The sequence below is a fragment of the Mytilus trossulus genome, chromosome 5 (assembly GCF_036588685.1).
Source record: "Mytilus trossulus isolate FHL-02 chromosome 5, PNRI_Mtr1.1.1.hap1, whole genome shotgun sequence".
Taxonomy (NCBI): Eukaryota; Metazoa; Mollusca; class Bivalvia; order Mytilida; family Mytilidae; genus Mytilus; species Mytilus trossulus.
Genome location: NC_086377.1, coordinates 82461040 through 82484390, shown reverse-complemented (window position 1 = coordinate 82484390; position 23351 = coordinate 82461040). Strand labels below are relative to the sequence as shown.

General features: G+C 34.7%; 1 protein-coding gene and 1 long non-coding RNA gene across 2 annotated transcripts in view; both read right to left on the bottom strand.

Annotated features, from left to right (window-relative positions):
• The window catches only part of LOC134719211 (uncharacterized), a 177176-nt gene that overhangs the window by 114658 nt on the left and 39167 nt on the right, over positions 1-23351 (bottom strand). The gene's annotated exons all lie outside the window — the stretch shown is intronic.
• The window catches only part of LOC134719264 (uncharacterized), a 52178-nt gene that overhangs the window by 16121 nt on the left and 12706 nt on the right, over positions 1-23351 (bottom strand). Inside the window, exon 8 of the mRNA XM_063582267.1 lies at positions 22137-22226. Within this exon, the coding sequence (XP_063438337.1) occupies positions 22137-22226 (90 nt within the window). The remainder of the gene's footprint in view (positions 1-22136; positions 22227-23351) is intronic.

Sequence of the window (23351 nt, the reverse complement as noted above, 5' to 3'; positions counted from 1 at the left end):
TCCACCTTTCCGTGGAAAGACCTATTGATTTCGTTCTGATTATTATTATTTTTCTTCCGGCTTATTTTTTTCTTGCATAGTATTGTTGTTTCACAAAATATCGCTTAGATATTTGGAATATGATATCGTAAAGTTTATGCGTTTTAAAAACTGACAACCGCGTAACAAAATACTTAACGTTGTAAGAGTTACCTCCCCAAACACTGTTTTTCTTGAGGCCACTACTCCTCCGTAACCGTAAAAGATTACGACAAATTTGTTTTACCAATTTGCTCATTACGACTTCAGGATTAGGATTCTAATTTGACCCAAGCTATCCAGAGACTCCATATGAGAGTTATTTCCCCTTTTGTATCTGATATCAGTGATATGCATATGAACTCATTAACCTTTATGCGTATACACCTAGAACCGCTTTATTTGGTGTCCTTGGGTCCCAACTTAAAAAATGAGGTCAAGGTCAAAGGTCAAGGTCATATTCAAAATTTTGACATTCACTTCAAACTGCTTTTTCTCTGAAAAAAAACGGGGTAAAATTGAAACTAAAGGCTCTAAAGAGCCTGTGTCGCTCACCTTGGTATATTTAAATTAAACAAAGGAAGCAGACAGTTCATGACAAAATTGTGTTTAGGTGATTGTGATGTGTTTGAAAATCTTACTTTACTGAACATTCTTGCTGCTTACAATTATCTCTATCTATAATGAACTTGTCCGTGTAGTTTCAGTGGAAAATGTTAGTAAAAATTTACAAATTTTATGAAAATTGTTAAAAATTGATAATAAAGGACAATAACTTCTTAGGGGGTCAATTGACCATTTTGGTCATTTTGACTTAAAATGCTGTACATTATTGCTGTTTACAATTTATCTCTATCTATAATAATATTCAAGATAATAACCCAAAACAGCAAAATTTCCTTAAAATTACCAATTAAGGTGCAGCAACCTAATAACGAGTTGTCCGATTCATCTAAAAATTTCAGGGCAGATAGATCTTGACCAGATAAACAATTTTACCCTTGTCAGATTTGCTCTAAATGCTTTGGTTTTTGAGTTATAAGCCAAAAACTGCATTTTACACCTCTATTTTCTATTTTTAGCCGTAGCGGCCATCTTGGTTGGGTGCCCGGTCACAAAACACAATTTTTAAACTAGATAGCTTAATAATGATTCTGGCTATGTTTGGTAAAATTTGGCCCTATGGTTTCAGAGGAGAAGATTTTTGTAAAAGTTAACTAAGATTTACGAAGAATGGTTAAAAAATTACTATACAGGGCAATAACTCCTTAAGGGGTCAATTGACCATTTTGGTCCTGTTGACTTATTTGTAAATCTTACTTTGCTGAACATTTTTGCTGTTTACAGTTTATCTTTATCCATAATAATATTCAGATATTAAAGATAATATCCAAAAACAGCAAACTTTCCTTAAAATTACTAATTCAGGGGCAGCAACCCAACAACAGGTTGTCCCATTCATCTTAAAATTTCAGGGCAGATTATCTTGACCAAATAAACAATTTTATCCCTTGTCAGATTTGCTCTAAATGCTTTGGTTTTTGAGAAATAACCAAAAACTGCATTTAACCTCCATGTTCTTTTTTTAGACGTGGCGGCCATCTTGGTTTGTAGGCCGGGTAAAAAAAAACAATTTTTAAACTAGATACATCAATGATGATTGTGGCCGAGTTTGGATTAATTTGGCCCTGTAGTTTCTGAGGAGAAGATTTTTGTAAAAGATCATGGAAATTTACAAAAAATGGTTAAAAATTGACTATAAAGGGCAAGAACTCCTAAAGGGGTCAACTGACCATTTTGGTCATGTTGACTTATTTGTAGATCTGACTTTGCTGAAAATTATTGCTGTTGACAGTTTATCTCCATCTATAATAATATTCAAGATAATAACCAAAAACAGTAAAATTTCCTTAAAATTACCAATTACCAATGGGTTGTCTGATTCATCTGAAAATTTCAGGGCAGGTAGATCTTGACCTGATAAACAATTTTACCCCATGTCAGATTTGCTCTAATTGCTTTGGTTTTTGAGTTGTATGCCAAAAACTGCATTTTACCCCTATGTTCTATTTTTAACCGTGGCGGCCATCATGATTTGATGGCCGGGTCACCGGACACATTTTTTAAACTAGAAACTGCAAAGATGATTGTGGCCAAGTTTGGATTAATTTGGCCCAGTAGTTTCAGAGAAGAAGATTTTTGTAAAATATTACTCAGATTTACGAAAAATGGTTAAAAATTGACTATAAAGGGCAATAACTCCTAAAGAGGTCAACTGACCATTTCGGTCATGTTGACTTATTTGTAGATCTTACTTTGCTGAACATTATTGCTGTTTACAGTTTATCTCTATCTATAATAGTATTCAAGATAATAACCAAAAACAGCAAAATGTCCTTAAAATAACCAATTCAGGGGCAGCAACCCAACAACGGGATGTCCAATTCATTTGAAAATTTCAACGCAGATAGATCTTGACCTGATAAACAATTTTACCCCATGTCAGATTTGCTCTAAATGCTTTGGTTTTTGAGTTATAAGCCAAAAACTGCATGTTACCCTATATTCTATTTTTAGCCATGGCGGCCATCTTGGTTGGTAGGCTTGGTCACCGGACACAAACTAGATACCCCAATGATGATTGTGGCCAAGTTTGGTTAAATTTGGCCCAGTTGTTTCAGAGGAGAAGATTTTTAAAAAAGTTAACAACTACTGACGACAGACGGAAGAGGGACAACGCCGGACGCCAAGTGATGAGAAAAGCTCACTTGGGCCTTCCGGCCAGGTGAGCTAAAAATGAGGTCAAGGTCAAAGGTCAAGGTCATGTTCTAAATTTTGACATTCACTTCAAACTGCTTTTTCTCTGAAAAAAACCGGGGTAAAATTGAAACTAAAGGCTGTAAAGAGCCTGTGTCGCTCACCTTGGTATATTTAAATTAAACAAAGGAAGCAGACAGTTCATGACAAAATTGTGTTTAGGTGATTGTGATGTGTTTGAAAATCTTACTTTACTGAACATTCTTGCTGCTTACAATTATCTCTATCTATAATGAACTTGTCCGTGTAGTTTCAGTGGAAAATGTTAGTAAAAATTTACAAATTTTATGAAAATTGTTAAAAATTGATAATAAAGGACAATAACTTCTTAGGGGGTCAATTGACCATTTTGGTCATTTTGACTTAAATTGCTGTACATTATTGGTGTTTACAATTTATCTCTATCTATAATAATATTCAAGATAATAACCCAAAACAGCAAAATTTCCTTAAAATTACCAATTTCGGGGCAGCAAACTAATAACGAGTTGTCCGATTCATCTAAAAATTTCAGGGCAGATAGATCTTGACCAGATAAACAATTTTACCCTTGTCAGATTTGCTCTAAATGCTTTGGTTTTTGAGTTATAAGCCAAAAACTGCATTTTACACCTCTATTTTCTATTTTTAGCCGTAGCGGCCATCTTGGTTGGGTGCCCGGTCACAAAACACAATTTTTAAACTAGATAGCTTAATAATGATTCTGGCTATGTTTGGTAAAATTTGGCCCTATGGTTTCAGAGGAGAAGATTTTTGTAAAAGTTAACTAAGATTTACGAAGAATGGTTAAAAAATTACTATACAGGGCAATAACTCCTTAAGGGGTCAATTGACCATTTTGGTCCTGTTGACTTATTTGTAAATCTTACTTTGCTGAACATTTTTGCTGTTTACAGTTTATCTTTATCCATAATAATATTCAGATATTAAAGATAATATCCAAAAACAGCAAACTTTCCTTAAAATTACCAATTCAGGGGCAGCAACCCAACAACAGGTTGTCCCATTCATCTTAAAATTTCAGGGCAGATTATCTTGACCAGATAAACAATTTTATCCCTTGTCAGATTTGCTCTAAATGCTTTGGTTTTTGAGAAATAACCAAAAACTGCATTTAACCTCCATGTTCTTTTTTTAGACGTGGCGGCCATCTTGGTTTGTTGGCCGGGTAAAAAAAAACAATTTTTAAACTAGATACATCAATGATGATTGTGGCCGAGTTTGGATTAATTTGGCCCTGTAGTTTCTGAGGAGAAGATTTTTGTAAAAGATCATGGAAATTTACAAAAAATGGTTAAAAATTGACTATAAAGGGCAAGAACTCCTAAAGGGGTCAACTGACCATTTTGGTCATGTTGACTTATTTGTAGATCTGACTTTGCTGAACATTATTGCTGTTGACAGTTTATCTCCATCTATAATAATATTCAAGATAATAACCAAAAACAGTAAAATTTCCTTAAAATTACCAATTACCAATGGGTTGTCTGATTCATCTGAAAATTTCAGGGCAGGTAGATCTTGACCTGATAAACAATTTTACCCCATGTCAGATTTGCTCTAATTGCTTTGGTTTTTGAGTTGTATGCCAAAAACTGCATTTTACCCCTATGTTCTATTTTTAACCGTGGCGGCCATCATGATTTGATGGCCGGGTCACCGGACACATTTTTTAAACTAGAAACTGCAAAGATGATTGTGGCCAAGTTTGGATTAATTTGGCCCAGTAGTTTCAGAGAAGAAGATTTTTGTAAAATATTACTCAGATTTACGAAAAATGGTTAAAAATTGACTATAAAGGGCAATAACTCCTAAAGAGGTCAACTGACCATTTCGGTCATGTTGACTTATTTGTAGATCTTACTTTGCTGAACATTATTGCTGTTTACAGTTTATCTCTATCTATAATAGTATTCAAGATAATAACCAAAAACAGCAAAATGTCCTTAAAATAACCAATTCAGGGGCAGCAACCCAACAACGGGTTGTCCAATTCATTTGAAAATTTCAACGCAGATAGATCTTGACCTGATAAACAATTTTACCCCATGTCAGATTTGCTCTAAATGCTTTGGTTTTTGAGTTATAAGCCAAAAACTGCATGTTACCCTATATTCTATTTTTAGCCATGGCGGCCATCTTGGTTGGTCGGCTTGGTCACCGGACACAAACTAGATACCCCAATGATGATTGTGGCCAAGTTTGGTTAAATTTGGCCCAGTTGTTTCAGAGGAGAAGATTTTTAAAAAAGTTAACAACTACTGACGACAGACGGAAGAGGGACAACGCCGGACGCCAAGTGATGAGAAAAGCTCACTTGGCCCTTCCGGCCAGGTGAGCTAAAAATGAGGTCAAGGTCAAAGGTCAAGGTCATGTTCTAAATTTTGACATTCACTTCAAACTGCTTTTTCTCTGAAAAAAACCGGGGTAAAATTGAAACTAAAGGCTCTAAAGAGCCTGTGTCGCTCACCTTGGTATATTTAAATTAAACAAAGGAAGCAAACAGTTCATGACAAAATTGTGTTTAGGTGATTGTGATGTGTTTGAAAATCTTACTTTACTGAACATTCTTGCTGCTTACAATTATCTCTATCTATAATGAACTTGTCCGTGTAGTTTCAGTGGAAAATGTTAGTAAAAATTTACAAATTTTATGAAAATTGTTAAAAATTGATAATAAAGGACAATAACTTCTTAGGGGGTCAATTGACCATTTTGGTCATTTTGACTTAAATTGCTGTACATTATTGGTGTTTACAATTTATCTCTATCTATAATAATATTCAAGATAATAACCCAAAACAGCAAAATTTCCTTAAAATTACCAATTTCGGGGCAGCAACCTAATAACGAGTTGTCCGATTCATCTAAAAATTTCAGGGCAGATAGATCTTGACCAGATAAACAATTTTACCCTTGTCAGATTTGCTCTAAATGCTTTGGTTTTTGAGTTATAAGGCCAAAAACTGCATTTTACACCTCTATTTTCTATTTTTAGCCGTAGCGGCCATCTTGGTTGGGTGCCCGGTCACAAAACACAATTTTTAAACTAGATAGCTTAATAATGATTCTGGCTATGTTTGGTAAAATTTGGCCCTATGGTTTCAGAGGAGAAGATTTTTGTAAAAGTTAACTAAGATTTACGAAGAATGGTTAAAAAATTACTATACAGGGCAATAACTCCTTAAGGGGTCAATTGACCATTTTGGTCCTGTTGACTTATTTGTAAATCTTACTTTGCTGAACATTTTTGCTGTTTACAGTTTATCTTTATCCATAATAATATTCAGATATTAAAGATAATATCCAAAAACAGCAAACTTTCCTTAAAATTACCAATTCAGGGGCAGCAACCCAACAACAGGTTGTCCCATTCATCTTAAAATTTCAGGGCAGATTATCTTGACCAGATAAACAATTTTATCCCTTGTCATATTTGCTCTAAATGCTTTGGTTTTTGAGAAATAACCAAAAACTGCATTTAACCTCCATGTTCTTTTTTTAGACGTGGCGGCCATCTTGGTTTGTTGGCCGGGTAAAAAAAAACAATTTTTAAACTAGATACATCAATGATGATTGTGGCCGAGTTTGGATTAATTTGGCCCTGTAGTTTCTGAGGAGAAGATTTTTGTAAAAGATCATGGAAATTTACAAAAAATGGTTAAAAATTGACTATAAAGGGCAAGAACTCCTAAAGGGGTCAACTGACCATTTTGGTCATGTTGACTTATTTGTAGATCTGACTTTGCTGAACATTATTGCTGTTGACAGTTTATCTCCATCTATAATAATATTCAAGATAATAACCAAAAACAGTAAAATTTCCTTAAAATTACCAATTACCAATGGGTTGTCTGATTCATCTGAAAATTTCAGGGCAGGTAGATCTTGACCTGATAAACAATTTTACCCCATGTCAGATTTGCTCTAATTGCTTTGGTTTTTGAGTTGTATGCCAAAAACTGCATTTTACCCCTATGTTCTATTTTTAACCGTGGCGGCCATCATGATTTGATGGCCGGGTCACCGGACACATTTTTTAAACTAGAAACTGCAAAGATGATTGTGGCCAAGTTTGGATTAATTTGGCCCAGTAGTTTCAGAGAAGAAGATTTTTGTAAAATATTACTCAGATTTACGAAAAATGGTTAAAAATTGACTATAAAGGGCAATAACTCCTAAAGAGGTCAACTGACCATTTCGGTCATGTTGACTTATTTGTAGATCTTACTTTGCTGAACATTATTGCTGTTTACAGTTTATCTCTATCTATAATAGTATTCAAGATAATAACCAAAAACAGCAAAATGTCCTTAAAATAACCAATTCAGGGGCAGCAACCCAACAACGGGTTGTCCAATTCATTTGAAAATTTCAACGCAGATAGATCTTGACCTGATAAACAATTTTACCCCATGTCAGATTTGCTCTAAATGCTTTGGTTTTTGAGTTATAAGCCAAAAACTGCATGTTACCCTATATTCTATTTTTAGCCATGGCGGCCATCTTGGTTGGTCGGCTTGGTCACCGGACACAAACTAGATACCCCAATGATGACTGTGGCCAAGTTTGGTTAAATTTGGCCCAGTTGTTTCAGAGGAGAAGATTTTTAAAAAAGTTAACAACTACTGACGACAGACGGAAGAGGGACAACGCCGGACGCCAAGTGATGAGAAAAGCTCACTTGGCCCTTCCGGCCAGGTGAGCTAAAAATGAGGTCAAGGTCAAAGGTCAAGGTCATGTTCTAAATTTTGACATTCACTTCAAACTGCTTTTTCTCTGAAAAAAACCGGGGTAAAATTGAAACTAAAGGCTCTAAAGAGCCTGTGTCGCTCACCTTGGTATATTTAAATTAAACAAAGGAAGCAGACAGTTCATGACAAAATTGTGTTTAGGTGATTGTGATGTGTTTGAAAATCTTACTTTACTGAACATTCTTGCTGCTTACAATTATCTCTATCTATAATGAACTTGTCCGTGTAGTTTCAGTGGAAAATGTTAGTAAAAATTTACAAATTTTATGAAAATTGTTAAAAATTGATAATAAAGGACAATAACTTCTTAGGGGGTCAATTGACCATTTTGGTCATTTTGACTTAAATTGCTGTACATTATTGGTGTTTACAATTTATCTCTATCTATAATAATATTCAAGATAATAACCCAAAACAGCAAAATTTCCTTAAAATTACCAATTTCGGGGCAGCAAACTAATAACGAGTTGTCCGATTCATCTAAAAATTTCAGGGCAGATAGATCTTGACCAGATAAACAATTTTACCCTTGTCAGATTTGCTCTAAATGCTTTGGTTTTTGAGTTATAAGCCAAAAACTGCATTTTACACCTCTATTTTCTATTTTTAGCCGTAGCGGCCATCTTGGTTGGGTGCCCGGTCACAAAACACAATTTTTAAACTAGATAGCTTAATAATGATTCTGGCTATGTTTGGTAAAATTTGGCCCTATGGTTTCAGAGGAGAAGATTTTTGTAAAAGTTAACTAAGATTTACGAAGAATGGTTAAAAAATTACTATACAGGGCAATAACTCCTTAAGGGGTCAATTGACCATTTTGGTCCTGTTGACTTATTTGTAAATCTTACTTTGCTGAACATTTTTGCTGTTTACAGTTTATCTTTATCCATAATAATATTCAGATATTAAAGATAATATCCAAAAACAGCAAACTTTCCTTAAAATTACCAATTCAGGGGCAGCAACCCAACAACAGGTTGTCCCATTCATCTTAAAATTTCAGGGCAGATTATCTTGACCAGATAAACAATTTTATCCCTTGTCAGATTTGCTCTAAATGCTTTGGTTTTTGAGAAATAACCAAAAACTGCATTTAACCTCCATGTTCTTTTTTTAGACGTGGCGGCCATCTTGGTTTGTTGGCCGGGTAAAAAAAAACAATTTTTAAACTAGATACATCAATGATGATTGTGGCCGAGTTTGGATTAATTTGGCCCTGTAGTTTCTGAGGAGAAGATTTTTGTAAAAGATCATGGAAATTTACAAAAAATGGTTAAAAATTGACTATAAAGGGCAAGAACTCCTAAAGGGGTCAACTGACCATTTTGGTCATGTTGACTTATTTGTAGATCTGACTTTGCTGAACATTATTGCTGTTGACAGTTTATCTCCATCTATAATAATATTCAAGATAATAACCAAAAACAGTAAAATTTCCTTAAAATTACCAATTACCAATGGGTTGTCTGATTCATCTGAAAATTTCAGGGCAGGTAGATCTTGACCTGATAAACAATTTTACCCCATGTCAGATTTGCTCTAATTGCTTTGGTTTTTGAGTTGTATGCCAAAAACTGCATTTTACCCCTATGTTCTATTTTTAACCGTGGCGGCCATCATGATTTGATGGCCGGGTCACCGGACACATTTTTTAAACTAGAAACTGCAAAGATGATTGTGGCCAAGTTTGGATTAATTTGGCCCAGTAGTTTCAGAGAAGAAGATTTTTGTAAAATATTACTCAGATTTACGAAAAATGGTTAAAAATTGACTATAAAGGGCAATAACTCCTAAAGAGGTCAACTGACCATTTCGGTCATGTTGACTTATTTGTAGATCTTACTTTGCTGAACATTATTGCTGTTTACAGTTTATCTCTATCTATAATAGTATTCAAGATAATAACCAAAAACAGCAAAATGTCCTTAAAATAACCAATTCAGGGGCAGCAACCCAACAACGGGTTGTCCAATTCATTTGAAAATTTCAACGCAGATAGATCTTGACCTGATAAACAATTTTACCCCATGTCAGATTTGCTCTAAATGCTTTGGTTTTTGAGTTATAAGCCAAAAACTGCATGTTACCCTATATTCTATTTTTAGCCATGGCGGCCATCTTGGTTGGTCGGCTTGGTCACCGGACACAAACTAGATACCCCAATGATGATTGTGGCCAAGTTTGGTTAAATTTGGCCCAGTTGTTTCAGAGGAGAAGATTTTTAAAAAAGTTAACAACTACTGACGACAGACGGAAGAGGGACAACGCCGGACGCCAAGTGATGAGAAAAGCTCACTTGGCCCTTCCGGCCAGGTGAGCTAAAAATGAGGTCAAGGTCAAAGGTCAAGGTCATGTTCTAAATTTTGACATTCACTTCAAACTGCTTTTTCTCTGAAAAAAACCGGGGTAAAATTGAAACTAAAGGCTCTAAAGAGCCTGTGTCGCTCACCTTGGTATATTTAAATTAAACAAAGGAAGCAGACAGTTCATGACAAAATTGTGTTTAGGTGATTTTGATGTGTTTGAAAATCTTACTTTACTGAACATTCTTGCTGCTTACAATTATCTCTATCTATAATGAACTTGTCCGTGTAGTTTCAGTGGAAAATGTTAGTAAAAATTTACAAATTTTATGAAAATTGTTAAAAATTGATAATAAAGGACAATAACTTCTTAGGGGGTCAATTGACCATTTTGGTCATTTTGACTTAAATTGCTGTACATTATTGGTGTTTACAATTTATCTCTATCTATAATAATATTCAAGATAATAACCCAAAACAGCAAAATTTCCTTAAAATTACCAATTTCGGGGCAGCAACCTAATAACGAGTTGTCCGATTCATCTAAAAATTTCAGGGCAGATAGATCTTGACCAGATAAACAATTTTACCCTTGTCAGATTTGCTCTAAATGCTTTGGTTTTTGAGTTATAAGCCAAAAACTGCATTTTACACCTCTATTTTCTATTTTTAGCCGTAGCGGCCATCTTGGTTGGGTGCCCGGTCACAAAACACAATTTTTAAACTAGATAGCTTAATAATGATTCTGGCTATGTTTGGTAAAATTTGGCCCTATGGTTTCAGAGGAGAAGATTTTTGTAAAAGTTAACTAAGATTTACGAAGAATGGTTAAAAAATTACTATACAGGGCAATAACTCCTTAAGGGGTCAATTGACCATTTTGGTCCTGTTGACTTATTTGTAAATCTTACTTTGCTGAACATTTTTGCTGTTTACAGTTTATCTTTATCCATAATAATATTCAGATATTAAAGATAATATCCAAAAACAGCAAACTTTCCTTAAAATTACCAATTCAGGGGCAGCAACCCAACAACAGGTTGTCCCATTCATCTTAAAATTTCAGGGCAGATTATCTTGACCAGATAAACAATTTTATCCCTTGTCATATTTGCTCTAAATGCTTTGGTTTTTGAGAAATAACCAAAAACTGCATTTAACCTCCATGTTCTTTTTTTAGACGTGGCGGCCATCTTGGTTTGTTGGCCGGGTAAAAAAAAACAATTTTTAAACTAGATACATCAATGATGATTGTGGCCGAGTTTGGATTAATTTGGCCCTGTAGTTTCTGAGGAGAAGATTTTTGTAAAAGATCATGGAAATTTACAAAAAATGGTTAAAAATTGACTATAAAGGGCAAGAACTCCTAAAGGGGTCAACTGACCATTTTGGTCATGTTGACTTATTTGTAGATCTGACTTTGCTGAACATTATTGCTGTTGACAGTTTATCTCCATCTATAATAATATTCAAGATAATAACCAAAAACAGTAAAATTTCCTTAAAATTACCAATTACCAATGGGTTGTCTGATTCATCTGAAAATTTCAGGGCAGGTAGATCTTGACCTGATAAACAATTTTACCCCATGTCAGATTTGCTCTAATTGCTTTGGTTTTTGAGTTGTATGCCAAAAACTGCATTTTACCCCTATGTTCTATTTTTAACCGTGGCGGCCATCATGATTTGATGGCCGGGTCACCGGACACATTTTTTAAACTAGAAACTGCAAAGATGATTGTGGCCAAGTTTGGATTAATTTGGCCCAGTAGTTTCAGAGAAGAAGATTTTTGTAAAATATTACTCAGATTTACGAAAAATGGTTAAAAATTGACTATAAAGGGCAATAACTCCTAAAGAGGTCAACTGACCATTTCGGTCATGTTGACTTATTTGTAGATCTTACTTTGCTGAACATTATTGCTGTTTACAGTTTATCTCTATCTATAATAGTATTCAAGATAATAACCAAAAACAGCAAAATGTCCTTAAAATAACCAATTCAGGGGCAGCAACCCAACAACGGGTTGTCCAATTCATTTGAAAATTTCAACGCAGATAGATCTTGACCTGATAAACAATTTTACCCCATGTCAGATTTGCTCTAAATGCTTTGGTTTTTGAGTTATAAGCCAAAAACTGCATGTTACCCTATATTCTATTTTTAGCCATGGCGGCCATCTTGGTTGGTCGGCTTGGTCACCGGACACAAACTAGATACCCCAATGATGATTGTGGCCAAGTTTGGTTAAATTTGGCCCAGTTGTTTCAGAGGAGAAGATTTTTAAAAAAGTTAACAACTACTGACGACAGACGGAAGAGGGACAACGCCGGACGCCAAGTGATGAGAAAAGCTCACTTGGCCCTTCCGGCCAGGTGAGCTAAAAATGAGGTCAAGGTCAAAGGTCAAGGTCATGTTCTAAATTTTGACATTCACTTCAAACTGCTTTTTCTCTGAAAAAAACCGGGGTAAAATTGAAACTAAAGGCTCTAAAGAGCCTGTGTCGCTCACCTTGGTATATTTAAATTAAACAAAGGAAGCAGACAGTTCATGACAAAATTGTGTTTAGGTGATTGTGATGTGTTTGAAAATCTTACTTTACTGAACATTCTTGCTGCTTACAATTATCTCTAGCTATAATGAACTTGTCCGTGTAGTTTCAGTGGAAAATGTTAGTAAAAATTTACAAATTTTATGAAAATTGTTAAAAATTGATAATAAAGGACAATAACTTCTTAGGGGGTCAATTGACCATTTTGGTCATTTTGACATAAATTGCTGTACATTATTGGTGTTTACAATCTATCTCTATCTATAATAATATTCAAGATAATAACCCAAAACAGCAAAATTTCCTTAAAATTACCAATTTAGGGGCAGCAACCTAATAACGAGTTGTCCGATTCATCTAAAAATTTCAGGGCAGATAGATCTTGACCAGATAAACAATTTTACCCTTGTCAGATTTGCTCTTAATGCTTTGGTTTTTGAGTTATAAGCCAAAAACTGCATTTTACACCTCTATTTTCTATTTTTAGCCGTAGCGGCCATCTTGGTTGGGTGCCCGGTCACAAAACACAATTTTTAAACTAGATAGCTTAATAATGATTCTGGCTATGTTTGGTAAAATTTGGCCCTATGGTTTCAGAGGAGAAGATTTTTGTAAAAGTTAACTAAGATTTACGAAGAATGGTTAAAAAATTACTATACAGGGCAATAACTCCTTAAGGGGTCAATTGACCATTTTGGTCCTGTTGACTTATTTGTAAATCTTACTTTGCTGAACATTTTTGCTGTTTACAGTTTATCTTTATCCATAATAATATTCAGATATTAAAGATAATATCCAAAAACAGCAAACTTTCCTTAAAATTACCAATTCAGGGGCAGCAACCCAACAACAGGTTGTCCCATTCATCTTAAAATTTCAGGGCAGATTATCTTGACCAGATAAACAATTTTATCCCTTGTCATATTTGCTCTAAATGCTTTGGTTTTTGAGAAATAACCAAAAACTGCATTTAACCTCCATGTTCTTTTTTTAGACGTGGCGGCCATCTTGGTTTGTTGGCCGGGTAAAAAAAAACAATTTTTAAACTAGATACATCAATGATGATTGTGGCCAAGTTTGGATTAATTTGGCCCTGTAGTTTCTGAGGAGAAGATTTTTGTAAAAGATCATGGAAATTTACAAAAAATGGTTAAAAATTGACTATAAAGGGCAAGAACTCCTAAAGGGGTCAACTGACCATTTTGGTCATGTTGACTTATTTGTAGATCTGACTTTGCTGAACATTATTGCTGTTGACAGTTTATCTCCATCTATAATAATATTCAAGATAATAACCAAAAACAGTAAAATTTCCTTAAAATTACCAATTACCAATGGGTTGTCTGATTCATCTGAAAATTTCAGGGCAGGTAGATCTTGACCTGATAAACAATTTTACCCCATGTCAGATTTGCTCTAATTGCTTTGGTTTTTGAGTTGTATGCCAAAAACTGCATTTTACCCCTATGTTCTATTTTTAACCGTGGCGGCCATCATGATTTGATGGCCGGGTCACCGGACACATTTTTTAAACAAGAAACTGCAAAGATGATTGTGGCCAAGTTTGGATTAATTTGGCCCAGTAGTTTCAGAGAAGAAGATTTTTGTAAAATATTACTCAGATTTACGAAAAATGGTTAAAAATTGACTATAAAGGGCAATAACTCCTAAAGAGGTCAACTGACCATTTCGGTCATGTTGACTTATTTGTAGATCTTACTTTGCTGAACATTATTGCTGTTTACAATTTATCTCTATCTATAATAGTATTCAAGATAATAACCAAAAACAGCAAAATTTCCTTAAAATAACCAATTCAGGGGCAGCAACCCAACAACGGGTTGTCCAATTCATTTGAAAATTTCAGCGCAGATAGATCTTGACCTGATAAACAATTTTACCCCTGTCAGATTTGCTCTAAATGCTTTGGTTTTTGAGTTATAAGCCAAAAACTGCATGTTACCCTATATTCTATTTTTAGCCATGGCGGCCATCTTGGTTGGTCGGCTTGGTCACCGGACACAAACTAGATACCCCAATGATGATTGTGGCCAAGTTTGGTTAAATTTGGCCCAGTTGTTTCAGAGGAGAAGATTTTTTAAAAAGTTAACAACTACTGACGACAGACGGAAGAGGGACAACGCCGGACGCCAAGTGATGAGAAAAGCTCACTTGGCCCTTCCGGCCAGGTGAGCTAAAAATGAGGTCAAGGTCAAAGGTCAAGGTCATGTTCTAAATTTTGACATTCACTTCAAACTGCTTTTTCTCTGAAAAAAACCCGGGGTAAAATTGAAAAAAATGTGTGCAAAATGTTAGTCGCGACATTATTTATTTCATGAAATTTTGTCCAAAAAATACGCGTAGTATTTTGGGGATATTCATGCCAGTGAAATGGAAAAATCATCAAATTGACTAATTATAGCTTCAAACTTTACAGCTCTCATGATGCGTACATGCAATTTATCTATGTCAATCATCCAATGCCCACAACTACCCATCTACCCCCTCCCCTTTTTTTTTAGGAATCCCATTTCTATTTTATTGTTAAAATGCTAATCCATCTTTTTTATGAATAAATTTCTTTCTGAAATACAAATCTATTCCTGCAAAATAAAATATCTGCTCCAAATCATGTACATGTATTCTGAAAATTAATCGATAAACGTTTTGTTAAAGTACTATATGACACCAGCATTATTTTGGTGTAAATGCAATGAATGAGTCAACCAGTAGTCAGCGATTGGACAATAGGTTACATATAAAATAAATCTAGAAAATATATTTTCCGTTAGCAGTATAAATCATGTGCAGTTCGCTTAACGTTGTAATCTGGATTGAGAAATTAGAAATCAATCCAAAGATCGTAAATAGTAATAAAATCCTAGAAACAAACTTCTAAACATGTATTAAAAAACAAATCTGTGTTCCCATAGATACGTGTACGAAAAAAGCATGCACGATCCGACATCAATGACCTGTAAATAAAAAAAAATTAAATTCGTTTGCACATTCTTTAAACGTAGGTGTGCTCAGGACGACGTCTCTCTCTGCAAAGGATTATAATAAACTATCTTTTGGACTATATCAGCTTTGTGACGTCACAATCACTGCATCCGGTACTACCTAAAATGAAAAAGGGGTTTTCCCCTTTTTGAAAAAAAATAAAATGTGCACGTACATTTAACCATGCAAGTCAGGTTCGATTTCCTTTAAATACAAAATTGAATACAATGAACACACAATAAGATCAATAAGTAAATCAGACACACATTCTGGAAAGCCCTATTAAAAAAAAACTTTTATAAAGGAAGATGCAATGATTTTTTTGTGGGTGTGTATATATCCTTGCATGTTCCTACAAATGTCATAATTTTAATAGAACTAAAATGTTTCACAGACCTGTTTTCGCGTGTTTCTAGAGCTGGGTCTCAAGTGTTTAAACACGGGCACTATGCTCGCAATGCCTATTTAACGTGTTCCTAGAGGCTAGATCTCAAGTGTTTAAACACGGACACTTGGTTCTCAATGCCGTTTTCACATGTTCCTAGAGGCTAGGTCTCAAGTGTTTAAACATGTGCACTATGCTCTCAATGCCTATTTTACGTGTTCCTAGAGGCTAGGTCTCAAGTGTTTAAACACGAACACTTGGCTTTCAATGCCGTTTTCACGTGTTCCTAGAGGCTAGGTCTCAAGTGTTTAAACATGGGCACTATACTCTCAATGCCTATTTTACGTGTGCCTAGAGACTAGGTCTCAAGTATTTAAACACGGACACTTGGCTCTCAATGCCTATTTTACATGTTCCTAGAGGCTAGGTCTCAAGTCTTTAAACACAGACACTTGGCTCTCAATGCCGTTTTCATGTGTTCCTAGAGTCTAGGTCTCAAGTGTTTAAACACGGACACTATGCTCTCAATGCCTATTTTATGTGTTCCTAGGGGCTAGGTCTCAAGTGTTTAAACACGGACACTTGGCTCTCAATGCCTATTTTACGTGTTCCTTGAGCAGTCAGGGGAATTACTGAAATAAGTGATTTAAAAATTGTGATTTTGTAGTCTGTACCAAAATTTTAAACATATAGGTTCAGATTATATCTTATTATAAGTAAAATTGGAAAAAAATGAACCTTTTTCTTCTTTTTGATAGCAAGGTTTTTGCCTTTGGTGCAATCATTTAGCTGTAAATTCTATATTTGTTGACAAAATGCTATAATTAAGGCTTTACATAATGAACTGATACTTTCTTAACAAATTTTTCTCAGCAGGGGGAGTAATTTTACTGTAAAATTCAAGGTTTAATCTTACAGATTATGTAATAAATTTTTACTGTTCGCGATCAAAATTTCACTGTTCACGGGGTGTTGAAATTAGTAGGGGTAATTAATATAATAATACTTAAAGAAGTCATTTTTTGGAAGAAAATATAGGTATGATACTTAAACTTCGGTACTGACATGATTTATAACAAACCTTTCTAAAATTGTCCGTTTATAAATTTTGAAATTATAAAGAAACTAAGGTTTCAACTCCCTCCGGCAAAGTTGACCTTAGATGAGTTTGGCTATTTGTTGTAGGTATTTTTTGTCATATAGCTCTTCAACTGTTTCGGTACTTATACATCCTCAGATTTCAAATGTTTGGCTTTGAGCGTTCCTGATGAAGGTAAATCCATAAGGCATAACGAAAAAAAAAATGTTTCACTCTAAATATCATGGTATTCATGATAATAGGCAAAAATAAAACTAGAGGCTTTTAAGAGCCTGTGTCGCTAACCTGTTACTGTATTTACTGATGTCGGTCATCTTGGTTGGTAGGTGGGGTCATTAGACACTTTTTTTAAATAGATATCATAGTGATGATTGTGGCCACGTTTAGTTTAATATGGCCCATAGTTTTAGAAAAGAAGATTTTTGTACAAGTTACAAAAACTGACAAAAATTTGTTAAAAATTGACTATAAAGGGCAATAACTCCTTAAGGGGTTGACTGACAATTTTGGTCATGTTGATTTATTTGTAGGTTTTACTTTGCTGAACATTATTGCTGTTTACAGTTTATCTCTATCTATAATAGTATTCAAGATAATAACCAAAAACTGCAAAATTTCCTCAAAATAACCAATTCAGGGGCAGCAACCTAACAACGGGTTGTCCGATTCATCTGAAAATTCTAGGGCAGATAGATCTTGACCTGATTAACAATTTTACCCCTGTCAAATTTGCTCTAAATGTTTTGGTTTCAAAGATATAAGCCAAAATATACATTTTACCCCTGTGTTCTATTTTTAGCCATGGCGGCCATCTTGGTTGGATGGCCAGGTCACCGGACACATTTTTTAAACTAGATACCCCAAGGATGATTGTGGCCAAGTTTGGTAAAATTTGGCCCAGTAGTTTCAGAGGAGAAGATTTTTGTAAAAGTTTACGGACGACGGAAGACAGACGCAGGACGACGGACGACGGACGGAGGACGACGGACGATGGACGCCAAGTGATGAGAAAAGCTCACTTGACCTTTCAGGTCAGGTGAGCTAAAAAAGAAACATCCAACAGATGAGAACACAGATTTCAAACATTTGCCCTTCACATATGCCAACATGTATATTATAGGCGAGCGCCGATTTGAGAAAAAGCCTCTCGTTAAGGTTTTTAATGCACCTATCGAACACACAGCTAATTTTGGTATCAATCGAAAGAAAAACTTCTAGAGCATACAATTTGGGTGGTCGTCAAAGTTCCCTATGGTCACGTTTCTTGCAAATCTCACGAGAACAAAGACATGTGGAATTACTTTGGATTATACGGTGATATTCAACATTGCATATATCGGCATTGTTGTAAATATATTATTCGTTTTTATCTAAGATAGCTTTGAATACATTCTAAAAAGACACGGAATCCAAAAAAAAGAAGATTTTATGAAAAATTAGTTGATTCTGAGGCATCTATAAGACCAACCCTAAAATGTAAAAAAAATACCATATTTTTTTAGATTGTCAGTGTCAATGACTTATTAAAACTCCTATATGTTTTGTTTTTATAAATTCCATATACCTTGAAAAGATTGCGACACACATCGAAGCTCAATGATGGATAATAAACGTTTGACGACTTTTCTAAAACCTGCATTATTAAACGGTATTCCGGATCTCTATCGTGTTTATCCCAGACGCTTAAAATTTATATAAATCTAGTATCTAATATGCATAGGTAACACTTGAGTTTCCAAAACACAAGTCGTGTTTTAACATATTACTAGATAAATATTCGTATATGTGTTACCAAAAGACCACTTTAACCATTACTAATGATATTAGCATGTGATATGTAAGCAGCAGACTGCATTTTGTATAATGGTATATTCTTGAAAATTATCATAATTACTCATCATTGATGAGTGTCCAAGTCCTGTGAAATGTGCGCCACTTCCAATGAAGCGCTGCCGCATGTCCATAATTAGCAATGCTGTATAATATGTCAAAATATCACTCAAGAGACTCTCAGTATGACAACTAATAGAGGTTTCACAACCTTAATGAATGTTATTAGCTTAAGGCAAAGACATGATGATGTGTTAAGGTTGTTAGAGGCATAGTTGGTTTAACAAAGAGGAAGGCTTCATTGATGAGATGGAATCTTACAAGGCATGTGCTTAGTCAGATAACATCGGCAATGAGATCACGTGCGTGTCTTGTCCAGGTTGGTGACCAATGTCACGATGAAGCAAAACAGGCTGCAATGAAAAGGGATAAAACATATGTAGACGATCTAACTGTTTATATAACAGAAAATATGACAAATCCATTTGACGTTGATAATCTCTCCCGTCAGCATATGAACATTTCAACTGGTCTCCATGCAAGTCACGACATTGAAGATTCACTGTTAACATCAGTTTAAACTTGAAAAACAAAAACGTCAAAAAGGAAGATATGTGTTGAGTCATCACTATCAACAGACAAAGATCAAGACTGAAGACATTTGAGGATATGAACCCCAAAGTACAACTAAAATGCAAATCTGGGCAAGTTGTAAAAGGTCATTTGATTCCCGAGCTTGTGTATACCCGTGCACTATCTCTAACTAAATGTAGAGATGACGTATCTGTGGAAACTGTTTCGTCCTATCAAATGTGTCCCATTCCCACTGCACAATTTTATGACGATGGAATTATGAGGAAGACAAATAAGTCTGATCTTCCCATGAATTTGAAAATTAAGGTAGGATCAGTCCCTAACATTCCTTCAATCAATCACAGTGCTACTATACCAATAAGAAATGGCATGATTTCAGTCATTCGATGTTAAAAGGATGTCCACAATTGGAGACTTGAACAAATCTTACATTATGCAGGCACTCAATTTTAGCCATGGCGTTGTCAGTTTATTTTTGATTTATGAGTTTGACTGTCCCTTTTGGTATCTTTCGTCCATCTTTTACAGTCATGCTTCCGACTCACAGACAAGGTTGTTGATGTCTTCATTCGCTATGACACTAGTACTGAACATTCGAAAAAATCAGCAGAGCGACATAGACGATCGGCAACAACTACGAAAAAGTTTCATATCGCTGAAGGCCGAACTGTTCCAGACTGGAAAAAAATGTCTATCAAGCAACAAAAACAAGCAAGCTCTGATAACTTTCCTTTGAGATAATCTGTGCAGCAATTTGTCTGATATGTTCCAGGATGAAAACAAATGTTTAGTTCTTGACGGCGCATTTTCCAATCCAGAATAGAGCGACAACACTTAATGAGAGCATGTAATCGATCTCCAGATCTGTCCTGTTCGTTCGAAGACACAGACACAAGAATCTTGCTTCATGTTATACTCTGATAAAATCTTTTAGCAGTTGAATATAAGGCGACCAATCATAGTCAAGTGCTCCGATACAGATGTTCTTGTGCTATGTGTTAATTATTTCAAGATTCGTGTGTCGACTGAACAAATGTGGTTTTTGACGGGGTCAACTAATTGTCTTAGGGACTGTAGAAGGTACATACTGGTCAATCCATGAGTTAAGTAAATCTTTTTCACCTTTACAGGCTAACATTCTCCCTGTAGTTCATGCTTGAACTGGTTGTGATATCACTTCTGCTATAATTGGGATTGGCAAAAAGACTGTTTTCAAGTTGATAAGAAAATCTCCGAGTAAGTTTACAAATCTCCAAAACTTTGACAAGATTACTTTTTCCACATCGTTGTCAGCAGCCATAGAGCTTATTTCAAGCTTGTATGACTTAAACGAAAAATTCGCTTCATCACATGTTGACTTAAACAGGTTACGTGTTAAACTTGTAACATGCAAAGACTCAAGTGAACCTGCATTCAAAGAACAAAAGTTACACATTTTACGGTCATTTCAACAAACGACAATTTGGATGTACTCACATCTCGATCATCCAAATCCTTTGTCTCCTTATGAATACGGATGGAAAAGAGTTCACATGGCCCAGATCCATTCTACTTTTAAGGCATGATGACGTCCAATTTCCTGCAAGATTTAGTATGTTCTTGCAAGAGGGAATAAATATATAGCAATAAATGTATTTGCCGAGAGCAGCAAATGTCTTGTACGGAGCTTTGTCCATGTCAGGGCAGTGATACTTGCCAAAATATTTATTCTAAAGAGAACATCAACCTCTAAAAAAGATCAAATGAATGACGATGATGAAGATGAAAACGATACCATTGACTAATAGCGAAAGAGCATTTTAGCAATGGGGCAACATAAAGTTTAAGTTGCCTCACTGTTATTCAATGCTCTTCAACTTTGTATTTGTTTGGTTTATTACTATTTTGATATGAGCGTCACTGATGAGTCTTATGTAGACGAAACGCGCGTCTGACGTACTAAATTAAAATCCTGGTACCTTTGATAACAATTATTCAATGTAAATATGACAATTAAATCATATTGTATTTATAAATAACAGGAGACTAAAATAACATATATTTTTAACTGTGCTGTAAACATGGTAAATATGCGCTTTAAAGCAGTTTTAAGATATGTTTTAATATAGTTTTATTAATATTTTGTCGGTATAAAAAAAACAAGCTAGGCGAGACATTAGAACTTAAAAAACTAGTTATATATGTTACTAATATAAAACCAATATAATTTGTGTGTGTTTAGATGCAAAATTAAATATTACCGAGAGTTTTGCGTCAATATCCGTAAAAATTATGATTTTCACAAAAATACGAGATTTTTTCATTTTATACACTTTTAAATTTTTTTTATTTCAGAAACAAAAATTAGATAGACTTTAGTTTGTCAAATGATATATTTCATATTATATTGCAGATGAATTTGTTCTTAAACTGCATTTTTCGAACATTATCGTCAAATTATGTTTTATATTATTTTTCCCTTTTTTGCCGTTTTTTGAAAAATGTGACCATTTCCCAGTTTGACGACCAGGCAATTCTGAATGTACGATAAAAGACCTTTCAAATGATATATCATATAGCCGTGTGTTAAGTAGGTGCATTAAAAACCTCCGAATCCTTGTTTTGGCGCTCGCCTATTAGGGAACAAACTTGGAACTGTCAACTTACATTGCTAACTGACAACAAATACTACAATGACATTGAAAACTACAGGCTACCGTTTTATTGTAATTGCTTTGTACCAAGTCTGTTTAGTCTCTCATAATCTGTGAATATCTTTTAAAGTAAGACAAGACTATTTACCCTAAGGAAGTCCATCACTTCTTCCTTCTTCCTTTTTCTCTCTTTGTTATCATAGCTTTCTATTTTTACCAGATCATAAGGAGTCTTACCCTGAAATACAATCAAATAATCTTTCATTAATTATACACAAAAAATATATATCTTTTATTTCAAAAACTGTAAATCATTAAATAATAGGTAACTGTTGCATTAATTTTACCTATGCAATGCAGAATGTTGTCTTATTTATATATACTTCAAATAAAAACCAGTGAACCTAAACCAACAACAAATATGAAGTGTCATTATAAAGAGATCAATGAATAATATTTGAGATTTTGCTGTTAAAGAAATTATTGAATGATTGGTGTAGGGTGTGTGGGTGAAATGTGATAAGATGGTAGTTATATGTGTTGCTGGAGTATAATCAAATGGTAGTTTTGTTAATAATTTATGATTGGTGTAAGATGAGTAGCTGGAGTATAATTAAATGGTAGTTTTGTAAGAAGTGTATGATTGGTGTAAGATGTGTTGCCAGAGTATGCTTAGATGGTAGTTTTGATAAAAGTGTATGATTGGTGTAGGGTGTGTTGGTGGAATGTGATTAGATGGTAGTTTTGTAAACAGTGTATGATTGGTGTAAGATATGTTGGTGAAATGTGATTAGATGGTAGTAAAGTGTGTTGTTGGAGTATGATTAGATGGTAGTTTTGTTTAATAGTGTATGATTGGTTTGAGGTGTATTAGTGGAATGTGATTAGATGGAAGTAAGATGTGTTGCTGGAGTATGATTAGATGGTAGTTTTGTAAGTAGTTTAGGATTCGTGTTAGGTGTGTTGGTGGAGTATGATGAGATGGCAGTTGTGTCAGTAATGTAGGATTGGTGTGAGGTGTGTTGGAGGAGTATGATGAGATGATAGTTGTGTCAGTAATATTGGATTGGTGTTAGGTGTGTTGGTGGAGTATGATGAGATGGTAGATGTGTCAGTAATGTAGCATTGGTGTTAGGTGTGTTGGTGGAGTATGATGAGATGGTAGTTGTGTCAGTAATGTATGATTGGTGTTAGGTGTGTTAGTGGAGTATGATGAGATGGTAGTTGTGTCAGTAGTGTATGATTGGTGTTAGGTGTGTTGGTGGAGTATGATGAGATGGTAGTTGTGTCAGTAATGTATGATTGGTGTTAGGTGAGTTGGTGGAGAATGATGAGATGGTAGTTGTGTCAGTAGTGTATGATT